Source organism: Oxyura jamaicensis, chromosome Z, assembly GCF_011077185.1.
Source record: "Oxyura jamaicensis isolate SHBP4307 breed ruddy duck chromosome Z, BPBGC_Ojam_1.0, whole genome shotgun sequence".
NCBI classification, from domain to species: domain Eukaryota; kingdom Metazoa; phylum Chordata; class Aves; order Anseriformes; family Anatidae; genus Oxyura; species Oxyura jamaicensis.
The window spans coordinates 10,927,373-10,943,169 of record NC_048926.1 but is presented as its reverse complement, the minus strand read 5'-3'; the positions used below and the strand labels follow the sequence as shown (position 1 = coordinate 10,943,169).

Below are 15,797 nucleotides of genomic sequence, written 5' to 3'. Positions count from 1 at the left end.
TTTAAAACTGGATTGGTTTAGCTGGATCTGATCTGCTGCTGCCTCAGTTTCCACATCAATTCAGATTTAAAAAACAGGGAATACCTTGTGTCTGTGTTGGTGAAGCAGGCAAAGCTCTTCATCACCAAACCAGGCTTCAGGGGTCCATGGACCATGATGAGGGGAGCAAACCTACTTCAGTGTCAAGTGTTCAAAGCTCCCATTTATTTTATGGTCCTCCTGCCAGCATTTGCATTGGTCTGAGTCATTTCATGGGGAGCTGAAGCTAACTCAGCAGCAGCCCTGTTCTGGCAACCCATTTTACTGCTCTGCCTCTTCGGTAAATACGTGGACCCTTTATAATTACATGCATCTCTTTAAAGAGATTGACTTTAAGCAATGTTTTTGTGAATGGGCGGTAAGATAATATGACCCTTTTTTCTTTCATGTGTCAAAATTCTCCTAATATGCAGAAAACCCAGGATAGCCAGAATCTTATCAAAATGTTTATGTGCATGCTTCTTACAGAAAGTGTTCTAGTTTGAATCAAAACATTTGATACCTCCTTAGTTTCTGCTCAGGGTTGATTTATGCTGCTACAGCAATATATGCTTCCCCACAGACTGTACAAATTAGGTGGTGTGGAAATGAGTCTTTGAAAAAGAAAAGCATACTTTTCAAATTCAGGAAGAACATAATATTTTGCTTCATTCTAGCTTATGATCTTCTTCATGTACCTATTAATACCTGTGAGCCTCAATGGCTTCCAGATGCTTCAAATCTAGTTGTTCTTTAAGGAATTCCTGGCTTGGCAGAGAGTCCAGTTCATATTTCCTTTTTGCTCTGGCTTTTGCAGACTGCTAGCAGAGGGGTAGGAGGACATTGGCACTTCTTGTCAGGAAACTCTTCTACTTTCCCCTTCCCTTCACCCTGCTCCACTGGAAGAGAAGAGGGTCTCTTCAGTGGATGGCCCAGCTCAGGGAAGCAGGGCAATACTTCAGATCATAACCTGTATGCTTCAAAATGCTCTTTTGGGATGTTTTCCCCTCTGTAGACTCCAAGAAGAGCTTGGACTTCTTAACATAGGTACCTAAGTTAAGCAGTGTGAACAGGTTTATTCAAGGGTTAGAGAGACGTGCTGACATGTTTGAATGAACAGCAATATATGCTGACGCAGTGAATACATCCCTCCTGCTCCATGCACTTTCTGGGCCTCATCTGGTAGTAACCAGCCTTAGGAAGACAGCTTGAATGGGAATGTGTGTCCCAGAAGCAGTGTAGGAAGGTGCCAACAAATGTTTGGGGTGGACTGGCAAAAATTAAGGAACTGGGGCAATGGGTTAGCTGGTATGTACTGGAGTGCAGCAGCAACAGGGAGCTCAGTATGTTGTACAGGAGTGGGTTAAACATCTAAGTGAGGAAATGTCTGTGCTGGGCATCCAGTAAAGCCCATGTACTAAATGTGTGTATAACATCAACCATGCATGTCACATCAAGCACCTGCAGGAGTGTCGAGAGGATCAGAGTCGAGGTGTTTATGCACAGCTTGTCACAGAGCTTGCTATGTGTACCTTGTGAACTCTGTGCAATCTATTGGAGACATCTTCGATCAAACAAGTAATGAGAAACAGTACTGCTCAGCCTGACTTACTGCACACTGACACTTTGTTAGTTGGCTGTTTGACTATTTAAATCTCAAAGATGAGAATTAAACAGATCATGACTACTCACCCTGGATGGGTGAATTCTTCCCTCCTGTGTGCTACTCAAATACACAGGGTTACGATTAACTGAAGTTGTAAATATCATTACAGAGGAGGAGGAGTGCAGGGCAAAAGGAAAACATCTAGTCTGAATATGTGGTGTCTATTTTTATAATAAAACCTGGTGGTTTTGCATCACTTCCTACATCTAACAGAATTTTACATTTATTTTTTAACTTTTTTTTTTTTTTTTTTTTTTTTTTTTAATTACGGTGCAGCTGTCAGCAGATTTACAAACCTCATCCTGTCTCCAGCACTAGACAGTCAAAATCAAGCTGATGTCAACAGCATCCTCCCGGTTGAGGAAGAACCGAGCGCTGGGAAGCGAGAAGGAGCAGGACTGCAAAACGCTGGCTGTGCGATGGAGAGAGCAACACTGCCACCTGATGCCACAAGCAAAGATGTGCAGCGAGGTACCGTGAGGAGCAGCCGTGCCGAGGACAGCGCTGCCATCCCTGTCACCGATATCGATGACTTGCTCAGCCAGATGGGTGCTCCTGAGACCAGGCGCACCCCAACGCGAGCAGAAAGCCCGCTCCGAGAGGAGTACACCACAATGTGCTGCTGCGGGACCGACGAAGGCTGTCCCAGTTCTGAGCCAAGTCCAGCAAAGGAGGAGCTGCTGGAAAAAACTATGAATTGTGCAGCTAATGCACAAGGGGTTTTGGGGCTGTCTGTGTTGGACTCTATTAACACAGGCAAACTTTTTACTGTGAATAAAAACTCTTTAAATAACTACTCTAGGAATTTTAGCAGTTTAAGTGAGGATGAGTTGCCTGCAGCAAACTGTCTGAATGGTAACAGAAGTGACCCGTTTCCAAAGTCTATGTATGGGGCTGCAGAAGATTCTCACTCGGACACAGAGTCTGTCACAGAAATATTTGAGAGTACTGGTGATCTGTTGCTTGGGCCTTGTGCTGCTGCTAATGTCCCTGCTGTCTGTCCTGTATTAGAGTCAGACGAGGAGCAAATTGAAATTTGTTGCGTGAATGATGAGCCACAAAAGCCTGCTCAAGAGGAGCATCTCATGGCTGTGACGAGCTCATCCTCTCTGTCCCCACAGCACCCTCATGGCAGAAAAGTTTTGCAAACTGAAGGCTGTGCAATGTGTGGGTCACTGGAGACAAGCATCAACAAACTGGGCTTGGAAGATTGCAGTGGTCCCACCTGGTGTCCTTCACAGTGTTCAGAAGTCTCTTCTGCTTCCCTGTGTTCTTCATCCTCTGTCTTCCTGCCAGAAAAAGACATCTTAAGGAATTCAGATGATATCCCTAAAGTTTACTCTTTCCATAACAATGGTGCCTTAAGTACAGAAGAACAGACAGGTTTGGGGAACAATAATGAAAATATAAAATGCTGTGAATCTGTTGAAGAGGAAGGGTCTCTGCACTGCAAAAAGATAAGCTTTTCCTCTGCTAGAAATGTCAATGGCTTGGAGAACAACTTGCCTGAGAAAGAAGGATGTCATGATGAACAGAGATCCAAATCTGAAAGTGAAACGGTGGTTGATGACTGTAATCACACTGTTACCTATTGCTTAGCAAAGAAAGAAACCAACTGTTTGTCCAACTTGTCTAAAACAGACAGTAATCACCTGAACGCATCATCACCAAGAGCAATATCACTCAGGTCTCCCTTTCCCACTAGATCTAAAGATCCAAAGGCTAATGGAATTCATGACTTGCCAGGGAAAAATGAAAAAAATAGCTCTGTGACTTGTGGAAGAACTTCAAATGGCAAAGTCCAAAGCTCAGGCACAAATCACTGCAAAGGAGCTGCAGTACCGCACAGCCCATCGTCACAGAAAAAATCCTGTCAGGAGTCTAAGGGAATAGCACAAAAAAGTATAATGGAAACCCTTTTAAATAGCCAGAAGGCCAAAGGAGGACCAAAGCTAAAAGGGTTCACTATCAAAAGCAAAGCAAAGACAAATTCAGATTCTTCTGGCATTAATCCTACCAAAGTTGGTGGGGCTGATCAGAAAAGGGCTTTGGTTTCTCCACAGTTGTCCCCCAAACTCCTGGGGAAGAAAGCACCCTTGTCCCGTAACTCACCTACAAACCCAGAAGCTGGAAAGAGCATTTCAGCAGCCTCAAGGACTCTGAAATCAGAGCTAGAAAATAAACCATCTCTGGTCATTTCTGAAGATTCTCTTCTGCCTCTCCAAAATGGCACCAGCAGCCTAACAGCAAGCAGTGAAATGAAATGTGGTAGCTGTGGGGAGCTAACACACCTGCAGCAGGCATGGGGAAAGCCAAAAGAAAAACAAGTTTCCATGCAGTCTGCAGTGTGTCAGGGTAAGAGTGTTAAGGTGGATGATTTCAGAGCCGGAGACAGTCAGTCCAAAGCCCCTTTATCCCCTCAGGATACAACAAAAGTCGAATACATGAAAGGGAGAACTGAGAACCCTGGAGTGGGCCTGAACACAATCAAGAGCGTCTATAGTGCAGATGATGTTAGGCAATTAGATCTGCAAAACATAGGGGCATCTGCTGGAGGCCCCTCTTCGTTGAGGTACCCTGCAGTTCAGCTGGAGCAGCCAGAAGGGCAGGAGATTCAGCGCACTTTCATTGAGGTGAAGCTTTCCTCCTCCTCCTCTTCCTCCTCCTCTTCTGCCTCTTCCTCACCGGCACCATTTCTGCAGCTGCCATTGCTAGAAAAAAATGAAGAGGTGAATGCAGAGGTGCATCAGCTAACTGATGAGATGGGGACCACACAGTATTTCTCAAAAGTGGATGTTGCCAGAGATCGAAATCTCTATGGCTTGTCAAAACCTGTGACGAGGACTTACTCGATGCCAGCCCAGTTATCAGGTCACTTGAGGGAGGACTGCCATGCTGCAGAGATTCATCCTGTGCAGGGTTCCCAGGGCCATGCTACAGAGGAGAAATACCCCCAGGCAGTGACGAGTACATTAAAGATGGTCCATCTAAACCTGCCGAATGGCCAAACCGGGAAGGAGCAGGCATACACCTCCAAAAGCACACAGAGGGTGCATGACACATCCCCCTCAGCCAGTGACAGTACCTACCCTGCCACCGATAAGCTGAGGAGTTTCAGGAGGAATTACTACTACTATGAGCTAAACTGGCCACATGAACCTACCTCATCCTTCTCTGTCAAACAAAGGATCAAATCCTTCGAAAACCTGGCAAATTTTGACCGGCCTGTCGTGAAGGCCATCGATATACACTCGTCCGTGAGGTCTCCCTTCGGCAGGAGGTCGTGTGGTGGGATGGCCACTGCAGCCAGCCCCACAGACACGCCACGGGCTTTACGGCGCAGCTTGAGCTCCTATGGCAGCAGTCCGAGTCCAGCTGACACTATGACCAAGTCTTCCACGAGCACAGAGTCTACATGTGCTGTGGAGGGCAGTGTAGGGGAAGGAAAGTCCCAAAGGAGCGAGGAGAGCAGTGCGAGGGTGGACTCAGCCGCCTTTCCACCTGCAGCCTCGCAGGTGCGACGCAGTCGAGGCCTGGGGCGGCCACCACTGTCCCGCTCCAGGCTCCGGGAACTGAGGGCCCTCAGCATGCCTGACCTGGATAAGCTGTGTGGCGAGGGCTTCTCGGGGCCGCCACAGCCTGTGTGCTTCAAGACAGAGCTGGAAATCACACCCCGGAGAGCCCTCGGCTTGCCCAGCCGGAGTGACATGGCTGGGATGTGTGCCAGCAGCCCTCGGGACAGCAGCTCGGGGACACCAGGGTCTGCCTCAGATGACGATGCACCCTGTGCTGGCTCTCTGGGTGGGGAGCACTCGGAAAACAGCTGGTCCCTCAGGTTGGTGCCTGCTTTGCTATTGCTGTTTCCATCAGCCATCTTTCTGCAGTGTTTCATTTTCATCCCCGCAAGGCTCTCCTGAGGCAGTGTGTGTTTCACACAGCTTTGGCCCAGGCCTCAATCCCCTCACTCTTCATGCTCTGTTGCGTTTCAGAGCTGCTGCACTGCTGTTTGGTGACAGCCATACTTCTGTATGGGATGAAATGCTTTATCCTGGCAGAGTCAAGCTTGTTTTATGGGGTGACACTTTTAACTGGCTTCTTTTGGTTGTGTTTTGGCCATGTTACGACTCAGCAGTCGCTGCCTCCTGCCTGCCCTGGAGGAGAGGCTGCATAGCACTGGCTGCCAGCACAGCCTGCAGTGACAAACAAGCTTGTTGTCCTGCCAGATGCAGTCCTCAAAAGTAGCTGTCCCCTTGGTTTTGTTAATAACTATTGCTAAAATCATTGGGAAGGGAGATGGGGAACAGAGTGATTTTCAGAGCTACTCTAAATTGTCTTCTTTTCCTCTTGCCATTATCCCAGCATATGTCATTTCTTATCCATTTCCAAGATTTCTGCTTGTTCTGTCCTTTTGTTGCTTACCCTAACACAAATTATACCGTACACCTGAAACATACATCTACACCATCTAAAAATACAGCACTGTCTTTTTTATTTTTCTATTAATTTTAGCTTGGATCAGCTGCTCGTCTCAAACTTGGACCAGCAAAAATTGCAAGCGGCTTTATCAGCTGTAGTACCAAAATGTGACATTGCCACTATGCTTCAAGATGTCAAGGCACAAGTAAAGGTAATAACCAGAAGACAAAACTAAATTATTGGCAGTAGTTTTAGGGGGGGCTCTTAATGACAGATAAAATCTCTTCCAGACCATTTCAGATTTCCTCCATCAGTCCTGTTGTAGGTTACTGTTTGATGGTAGTTTTATTTCTGCTGTTTTTTGAATGCCTGCTATAAACCCATAATATATATAAATATACACATACATATAGTATAAAAAAGGGTCTTGTTTGTCCAGTGGGAAAGCAGTTCAGAGCCACAGCTGAGAGCCTCCTTGAACTGCCTATAACTGCACTTCAGAATTTAACTTTCCACCAACCATCATGGGCAGACCCACTTCACCTACCACACAGGGAAGCTCTGCTCATTCTAGAAGTACACGCCTTTTCTTTAGCTAAAGATCATAGAAATTGAACTTACCTTGTTTAACTCTTGTTGAACTGGTGGCTTGCAATGCCAGAACGTGGCATCTGGAGGATTTGTAAGAGACCCCTGTGGGCTTCTAGCACTTTTCTGTGGGAACTCATTGCACCAAGGTAATCTGCTTCATTATCTAGTTATATGTAGAAGACCTCCAAAGTGAAATGATTGCCAGGATGTTTTCTCTGTTTGCAGTGTTTGTGTTTTTGGGATACGTCCACATCCTTTTTAAATCAGAACTGAAGTTGATAAAATAATGACAGCACTGGAGGGAAAACTGCCATCTGGTCTGCATAACTGATGGCCAAGCTGCATTTAGAGTATTCTTGAGTCTTGTTCACAAAGGTTGTATTTCATATGTAGATCAGACTGGAAGGGAATGGGACCTCCCCAGAATACCCAGATTTACCTCCTCCCATAGTTAGCATAACTAAAGCTTGCAAGTCCTGAGAGCTTGGTGAGCCAAGAGGGTTTGATAGGTTTACAAAAGAATTTAGGATTGGATTGTACTTGTGGCCTAAGGTAATTAAGAGTTCCTTAAAGTATTTTGCATGGGGTCTTGGAGAGATTATTTATTTATGCCACTTTTCAAAATCTGAGAACTCAAATATTTATAAAACTGAATGCTTTTTGGACTGCACTCCTTGTCTGCATAGTTTCTTATCCATGTTTAAGCCCAATATGGCACGTATGCTGGAAAATTTTATGCTAGTCAAATACTGGATTTAAATGTACAATAGGACAATTCTTTATAGTTATGCAGTTGATGAAAAATGAGATGGATTGCTCAATTTGGACTGAGAGCTTCCTCAGGAAGAGTTTTTCATCTTTTGCTCTGAACTGGGCTGCATTTACTGCTAGTGTTTAATAAGTGTTGTAAATATATATATACATATATATATATATATATATAAAGACATTTTATTGATTAGATCTCTGTGACTGATGATCTTTTAATCTGATGAACACACTAAATGGAGAAGCTAAAGATTTGAGCTCTTTCATTTTGCATTGCTTGTTTATTCTGAAATCCTCGGCAAATTCCTTATGAATTCTGAGATAATAAGTTGTCTGTGCATTGCAAGGGGTAATTTGTGTTAACTTGCCTCACAGATGTGATTTGCAGTTATTCTACTGGCTTTTCTCAAAGCCCAGCAGATAGCTATGATCATTGGAGGCTTTTGTGCATCCTCTGTGTGTCTGAGTAAAGGAATAGGCAGATGTTTGTTCCCAATATTACCTGTGCTTGCTGAGGACCATATTTAAGAGCTGGAAACGAAGGAAAGGCATCTCCTTAGGAACAGGAAGCCAGGGTTCAGACTGTGTTGTTGACTGTCCCCCCTGTTGACTGTTTAAGAAAGTGGCTTCTTAAGCAGAAATGGTTGATTTGGTACTTAGTGGCCAAAGATATGAGTGTTTGTTAACTGTAGCGCACTTTTTTAAAGGGGGCTATCCTAGATATTTAACTGACTACTGTTTCTAGCCTAATGTGAAGCTGTTCTCACTTGAGTATGGGTAAGGAAGGTCTTGATTGTTACAGAGGGCTGTGGACTGATGTGCTCGTACCAGACTGCTTCTCTCACCCCAAGTCCTGATGGATGGGTGATGTGGAGCAAGGGGACATCAGTTTCTGACAGTGGCTCTGTGCTTTGCAGGGATGCCTCTAATGCTCAAAATTTTGTAGGACCATTGTTTGGCAAAAACACACACAGCTAGGCCATGAGTTTGAGTGTTGCTTCACCAAACAACAATAATAAACTGTAGTTCCCTGTGCCTTCTGCAATGAAATTAAAAGGCAAACACTGAGTTAAAATGTTGAGTTTAGTGGGCTGAATATGTCATTTAAAGCTAAATAGATTAAGAGGTTTGTTTCTAATGATATGCCATTAATTTTAGTGTTGGCAGCTTCTAGAAATGATTGATGCTGGATAGAATCCCAGGAAAAAGATGAGAGACCTGCTTTCCACTCCCTGCTTCTGGTGCTCTGCCCCACAGGCAGTCACTATTCCCCTGCTCTAACAGATGCCTGCTTATAATCCCCCTTACGTTGCAAAATGCAGCATCTGTAACAGTGTCTGGCTTTATCCTGATAACTATTCAGAAGATGGCTCCAGGCTGCTGGACAGGACTGCTTCTCTCTCATTGCAAAGCCTGTATTTTGGCAGCAGCTCATCACTTCAGAGAAATCAGTTTCACACCTTCATTCTGATTTGGAGCCAAGCTTGGCCCTGGTGCAGACCAGGGACAATCCCTTTCCTGTGCTGTATGCTTCCATTTCCACAACATCACAGCTTAGTCCTGTTTGGAACACTAATGGACTCATTGCTTCCATCTCACAAGTGAAATAGTATTTCTTGCCATTCCCACCTAACCTCCACAAGCTGCAATTAGTAATCATCACCCCTTGCAACATTGGCAACACTCTGAGAAAAGGTTGATGCCACTGCCCTCCATTATAATTGTCTTTCAACTACTTTCAAAGGAGAAATTGGATAACAAATGTTAGTAATTTCCTGGAAAGTACAGTGGTTGGTCCAGAAATGTGTATTGGAACTGTTCAGTTTTGACTGCAAAATGTCCAGCAAAGCAAAGTTGATTTCTGCCCATGTAAGTTAGGCTGACCAAAGTTATTATACTCTTCCACTATCCTAATTTTGACTTTTCTTTCTGGCCTTTGTCTGACTAAAGAAATCTTTGTGGTCACCTGGGTTCTGTATGGCTGCTACTCTCTGAAGCAGGAAAATAAATGTATATAACATCCCAGTTTTAATTCCCTGAGTTGCTTTTCTCACTTGCCATAATCGAGAGTACTGGGAATTTGTGATCTGTACAGGAACTTGATCTTTGTTTTTGTTTTTTTCCTCATTCCTCTTCTGTTCCACCCCTGTTTTTCTGCTAGAGCAAAGAAGATGCATACTTTGTAGTCCTGCGCAAAGAAGAAGGAGCTGGCCTGGGATTTAGTGTTGCTGGAGGAATAGATCTGGAACAGAAATCGGTCACAGTAAGTGATGACTGCAAGTTATCTTTTTTCAAAGCTCACTTTAGAGCATGCTGGTGATTAGATCAAGTGCTCATTTATCAAGACTCACTGCAAGTCATTCCTAGTCATAAAAACAATGTCTCTCGGAGGAGGCTGTGTGCCATCTGCTACTGAAATCAGAGTGTGTCTGGGTAGCGTAATTTTTATTATTGGAGATGGATGCCAATTATGTTTTCAGTCTTTAAAAGTGTAACTGGTCTGTTATTGGATGGGAACAGCTAAGTTCAAATCTTATCATATGCATATAAATAAAAATCTTCATGCAGTTGCAGTGCATACAGCCTTTCAGGGGAAATATTCATTTCTAGCCTTTGAAAGTTAATTCAGTGCAGCAAAACTTTTGAAGGTTTTTGCAGATCTTGAGAGTGACTGTTTTTGACCTCAGCAAGCACTCTGGATTTGCTTCACAGATTTGTTCTGGGGTTATTAAAAACTGTTGGATGTCAGTAAATTAGTTTTTGTTTGTGGATTTATCTTTTTTTTAACATCCTATACAGCATTATGAACTAAGAATATTGTATGGTGTTAAGCGATGTTGGTATGCAAAAAGTGATAAAATGCAGTTGAAACACTGCTTAAAAGAGATCAATGAGACAGAAAAATCCAAGATGACTGGTGTCCTCTGTGACGATTCCTTTGCACAGGATATGCTTTTAAATTCTGCCCTGAAAGAGAGAGAGAGATCCATTAAGTGCTGAGATTAGAAGGATGTGTTCTCAGTCTTCAGAGACTGCAGCAACCCAGGCAAGAATGTTCTGGTATTTGTTCTTAGACAAGACCAGTATAAATAAATGTATTTTATATTAAGCGGTCGTTGAGTTAGAACACAGTCACAGTCCAGGGACCAGACTCTATTTCTCTTGCTACCAAGGTTTCATTCCCTGTCTCTGGTCCAAACGTTTTGTTCTGTGATGACAGATTTGGCAAATGCGAGCAAGGTGAGCTTGAGAGCATCCCACCCAGGAGAGCTCCTCAGCTAAAGACTGGGATACTACCTAAAAATACAGTCTTGAGCTCTCTCAGGTTGAGTAGCTGATGAAGTCTTTCTCCTGAATGATGCATGAGAGCTATACGCATGAGAGCAAAAAAGCATCAAGTGCTACTGCTCTTGGTTCAGCATGAATAAAGCATGATTTCTGGGTGGGTCTCTTGGGGAACCTTGTAATGTCCTTAACCTCCTGGGATTCCAGGTGGATTTAGGTTTGGCATTGGGTGCTGCTCTGCTCAGATAGGTGGTTCTGCCTTCACTTGGGTGCAGGAATAGAAATGCGTAGAGAGATTTGAAGTACCTAAGGAGTTCGGGCCTGTGAGGGAAGGCAGCAAATGTTTTGAACATCACCTGTATATTCCACTTACCTCTTGCATTTGGATAGCTACATCTGTCATCTGTCATTGAAGCTGTCATTCCAGCTCTGAATGCCTGCTTAGACTGGCTGGAAATTTATCTTAGACTTGGAGGGTTGTGGCAGGTGCCTCTCAGCACAGCCTGGCAATGAGAGGGAATAGGAGCCGAAAGGCTTCTGACTCCCTGCTGTTTGTCTGGGTATATAGAAGTTCCTAGAGAAAATGCCATGCAGAACGGTGTCCACAGAAGTACTGCTCTGAACCTTTGTCCAGTGGACCTAGAACTGTGTGCATGGGAAATGGTGTTCAGATGGCTAAAATTACAGTGGTTGGTAGGCAAGTCTTTAAATATCAGGCCTTGACCCATTTAGTCAGTTCCTTTCTGTAAATGACAGCCAAGTAAATCTCAGCTGCACTCGCTGGATTTAATTTAAAGTTTAATCCACTCTGAATAGAGCATTTTGTTTACTCTAGGAAAGATGAAATTTCAGCCACTAGATCATCCTTTTGCATCTATTCACATATGGTATTTGATCAGACAAATAGAGATTGGCAATTAAACATTGTATAGCTGCAGTAAGTCAGAGCATTTATGTGCACAGATGCTGTGCACCACTTAAAAGGCTGTTTGAAAACTGCACAGGATTCCAGTCAGTGGGAATTTGGGGAGTCAGTATCACAGCACAATGTTATTCTTATTGAGTTTGCTGTAGCATGCATATCAAGGTAAAGTGTGTATCATTTGAAGTTTGTTAACTGAAGACGAGCACAAACACAGGCTGGACAGAGAATGGTTTAGAAGCAGCACTGAGGAGAAGGACCTGGGAATGCTGGTTGATGAGAAGCTGGACACGAGCTGGTGATGTGAGCTTGCAGCCCAGAAAGCTAACCATGTCCTGGGCTGCATCAAAAGCAGCCTGGCCAGCATGGTGAGGGAGGGAATTGTCCCCTTCTGCTCTGCTCTCGTGAGACCCCATCTGGAGTCCTGCACCCAGTTCTGGGCCTCCCAGAACAAGAAGAACATGGAGCGAGTTCAGACGAGGCCACAAGGATGCTCAGAGGGCTGGAGCACCTCTCCTGTGGAGAGAGGCTGAGGGATCTGGGGAGCCTGGAGAAGAGAAGGCTCCGGGGAGACCTTATAGCAGCCTTCCAGTACCTAAAGGGGGCCTGCAGAAAGGCTGGGGAGGGACTCTTTGCCATGGAATGAAATGATAGGACAAGAAGTAATGGCTTTAAACTAAAAGAGAGGTGATTTAGATTAGATGTCTGTTCACTCAGAAGATGGTGAGGCACTGGCACAAGTTGTCCAGAGAAGCTGTGGCTGCCCCATCCCTGGATGTTCTCAAGACCAGGCTGGATGGGGCTTTGAGCAACCTGGTCTGATGGGAGGTGTCCCTGCCCATGGCAGGGGGTTGGAGCTAGATGGTCTTTAAGGTCCCTCCCAACCCAACCCATTCTGTGATTATAAAACCTTTGAGGAATTCAGCAAAAGCATATGTGTGGTTTGTGACACTACATTCCCTAGCTGGTTTGGGTTGTCTTTGGCTTAGAACTGACCATGCAATAACAGCGTCTTTTCCTCTGCTTTTCCCCCATAACTAACTGCAGTTTTTATCCAGTCACCTAGGCCTTAGTATTTGAGGCTGTTTGTTGAACGAAATGTTGAATGCCTGATATCCAGGCAGTGGGCAATGATTGCAAACTTTGATAGCAGGGACTTGATGTTCACCTTGGCATGTAGAGTGTGATGGGTACTCAAGAGGTTGATACATCCCTAAGTTCAAATCCTTCTTGTAGGTCCACAGAGTGTTTTCCAAAGGAGTGGCATCTCAGGAAGGGACTATTCATCGAGGAGATCTTGTTCTGTCCATCAACGGCAAGTCTCTTGCAAGCTCAGTCCATGGGGATGTCCTGAATGCTCTCCATCAGGCAAGACTACACAAATATGCGGTCATTGTTATCCAGAAGGAAAAAGACAAAGCAAACAATTCCTCCAGACTTGAGATATCAGCTACTGGCAGAAAATGTGTGGGGTCTGGAAATAATGTTTCCATGGAAATAGGAACAGGTATGATCTTTGTCCAAGAACACTTGGAAGGATGCCCTTGCAGAGCAGACTGAAGGGGAAAATGTCCATGTGTTTTAGATTAAAAACATCTGTGCCTTATGTGGTTGAAGGGAGCAAATTAAATTACCTTTAATTTTTATTTGTTCTCTTTGGAGCCCAAACACAGTTTTTTTATTATTTATTTATTTTTTTATTTTTATTTTTATTTTTATTGCTGTTGTATTTTTGTTTTAAGTATCATAACTAGGCAGAAAGTTAGAGGGACATCTAGGGCCTACTCCAATTTCTATTATAGTTAGTGATGCCATATATTTTTCCAATCCGTGATAAATTCCTTTAAAATAATAGCAGTAGTTTGTGCAAGAAAACAAACAGCCAAAAAGAAAAAAAGAAGGAAAAAAAAACTATAGTTCATTACCCATAGAGAATATCCTTGCTCTTTGTAAAAGAAGATTTCATAATATTTCTACTACAAACAGATGGAAAAATGATTTTGGTATTACAGTAAATTGAGCTAAGTGAAATTCAAGGCAGTCATCCCATAGAAAACTAGGAATAAATGGGCTAAGTGGCTATCAGTGAAAATATAAGTTCCTGTTTGGGAACAGGGCAACATTTCAATGCGCTTGACTGATCCATTTGTAACACCCCAAATTTTTGTAGAATTAAGGCACAAAACCCCTTAGTACCTGCCTGAGCATATACTGCTGCATCAGGAGCACAGGGTTGACCTGTGATGTTTTTTTCTATCCCAAAGCTGTGCTGTGTCCCTGGGATGGAGCAGGCAGTGCTAAGAGCTGATTTTCAGACACTTGGTGATGCAGCTTCCCCTGCCTTTCTGGGCATTACCAGGCACTCAGCTCAGAGCACCCTGAAAACAGAAAAAGAGCTGGTGCTCCTGTATTTTGAACCCATTGGCCATGTTTTTTTACAGTTTTCTTCTTGTTGTTGTTTTTGTTTGTTTTTGTTTTCTTTTCTTCCATCACTGTTTTTATTATCTTATGGTTTCAGGGGATTTTACTGGACAATTTTATAATACAGCTAAAAGAAAGATGAAGGCACTCTGTAAATGGATCAGCCTTTCAGTAACTGCTCCTGTGAATGTAGTAAAAGTAATTACTTCAGAATCCCTTTCTACCCTAAACATGTACATCCTGTACACTGGCAGTGCAGACTTCTGGCTGCAGACACTAGGTGGCAACATTATCTCACGAATAACGTAGCGTTGGGTTATTAAGGACGCGTTTCCATCCTGTGAAACAAAGCATATCTTCATATGTCTTAGATGACATTTGAGGTAATGATAACACTAATTTGTGATATTTCAGACTGCAGAATTTTTACATTCACATGAGGAAAAGAGGGTCCTGTTTCCCAAAACTATAGACTTATTTATTTGCTCCCAAGCAAAATCATAATTTATGTCAACTACAGTATTATTGCATTCTAAAAACATCTGATAATTAGGAGTCAGCATAAACATATTGGTAATTATAATTATTTCCAGACAGATGAGACCAGAAACAATTATTCACACTAATGAGCAGTTACAAACTCTCCCTTAAGAGAATGGAACACATTTGTTTAATGTAATGTCTCATTTATTACTGTTATTTTAAAAGATTTGATTCATTGGATAATGAAGTAAAAAAATAAAAGAAAAGAAAATGAAACGTCCTCCACACTATTTTATTATTTTTTAAAATTCTTTTGTTGACGTTTAGAGTCTTTACTAAGTTCAGCTTTAATTTTGCCCACAAAAATGCATTGACAGGTTTTTGTTGAATATGCAAAGTGAAAATGTCTCTGTGCATAAATACATTTTGGACCATCAGCCCTTCACAGCTGCAATAATATGCATTCACTTCTGAGAAACTGGGTGACAACACATTCTAGTTTGTATATAAACTGAACTCTGAATTACTTTGTCACTGCAGCAAAAACAAACCCAACCAAACCCAACTTGAAATTTACTGTTAGCTGCATAACAAGATGCTTGTGTATTCTGTCACAGATCCAAACCTGGACATGAATGATGTCATCTGTGTTGAATTACTGAAAACCTCTGCTGGCTTGGGATTCAGTCTTGATGGTGGAAAAGCTTCCATTGCTGGAGACAGGCCCTTGCTTGTAAAAAGAATATTTAAAGGTACTGCAAACATGGAAATACAGTGGATAGTATCCCAGTTTTCCTTGTGTGTATTGTATAGACATTTTAATTCTTGAATTCCGTTTTTTGAAATGAGAGTGGTTTTTTGTGTCCTCCACGTATTATCGCTTACTAACCGAAGTGGTCATTAGAAAAAAGCTCTCCTGGGTAGGGATTGCATCTGCTAGTAAATGTTTGTTCCGCAGTCTGATTTACTAAATATGATGCGTTTCCTTCCTAGGCTTGTCTGCTATTGTAGGCATTAAATTATAGCAGCAATACGGTCTGTAACAGTTTGAGAAATTCAAGTCTTATCTGATTCTCTTTTCTGAGAGAAAGAGATAATCAGTATGGTTTCAAAACACCATCCTGCATTATACCCGTTTATTAATTTTACTTTTCTGTCTTTGTTAATTTTCTTAGATACCAGTATTAGCCACTCTTGAAAGTTTTGTTTGTCAGCAGGTGGCTAAAC

The 15,797-nt window shown here is 43.0% G+C and overlaps 1 protein-coding gene across 8 annotated transcripts in view; it reads left to right on the top strand.

The window, feature by feature from the left end:
• Nucleotides 1-15,797, top strand: part of PDZD2 (PDZ domain containing 2) — a 199,270-nt gene that overhangs the window by 178,286 nt on the left and 5,187 nt on the right. For all 8 annotated transcript variants that reach the window (XM_035309157.1, XM_035309154.1, XM_035309153.1 and 5 more), the window contains 5 exons: nucleotides 1,961-5,519; nucleotides 6,194-6,311; nucleotides 9,621-9,722; nucleotides 12,903-13,173; nucleotides 15,188-15,322. In XM_035309157.1, the coding sequence (XP_035165048.1) occupies nucleotides 1,961-5,519; nucleotides 6,194-6,311; nucleotides 9,621-9,722; nucleotides 12,903-13,173; nucleotides 15,188-15,322 (4,185 nt within the window). The remainder of the gene's footprint in view (nucleotides 1-1,960; nucleotides 5,520-6,193; nucleotides 6,312-9,620; nucleotides 9,723-12,902; nucleotides 13,174-15,187; nucleotides 15,323-15,797) is intronic.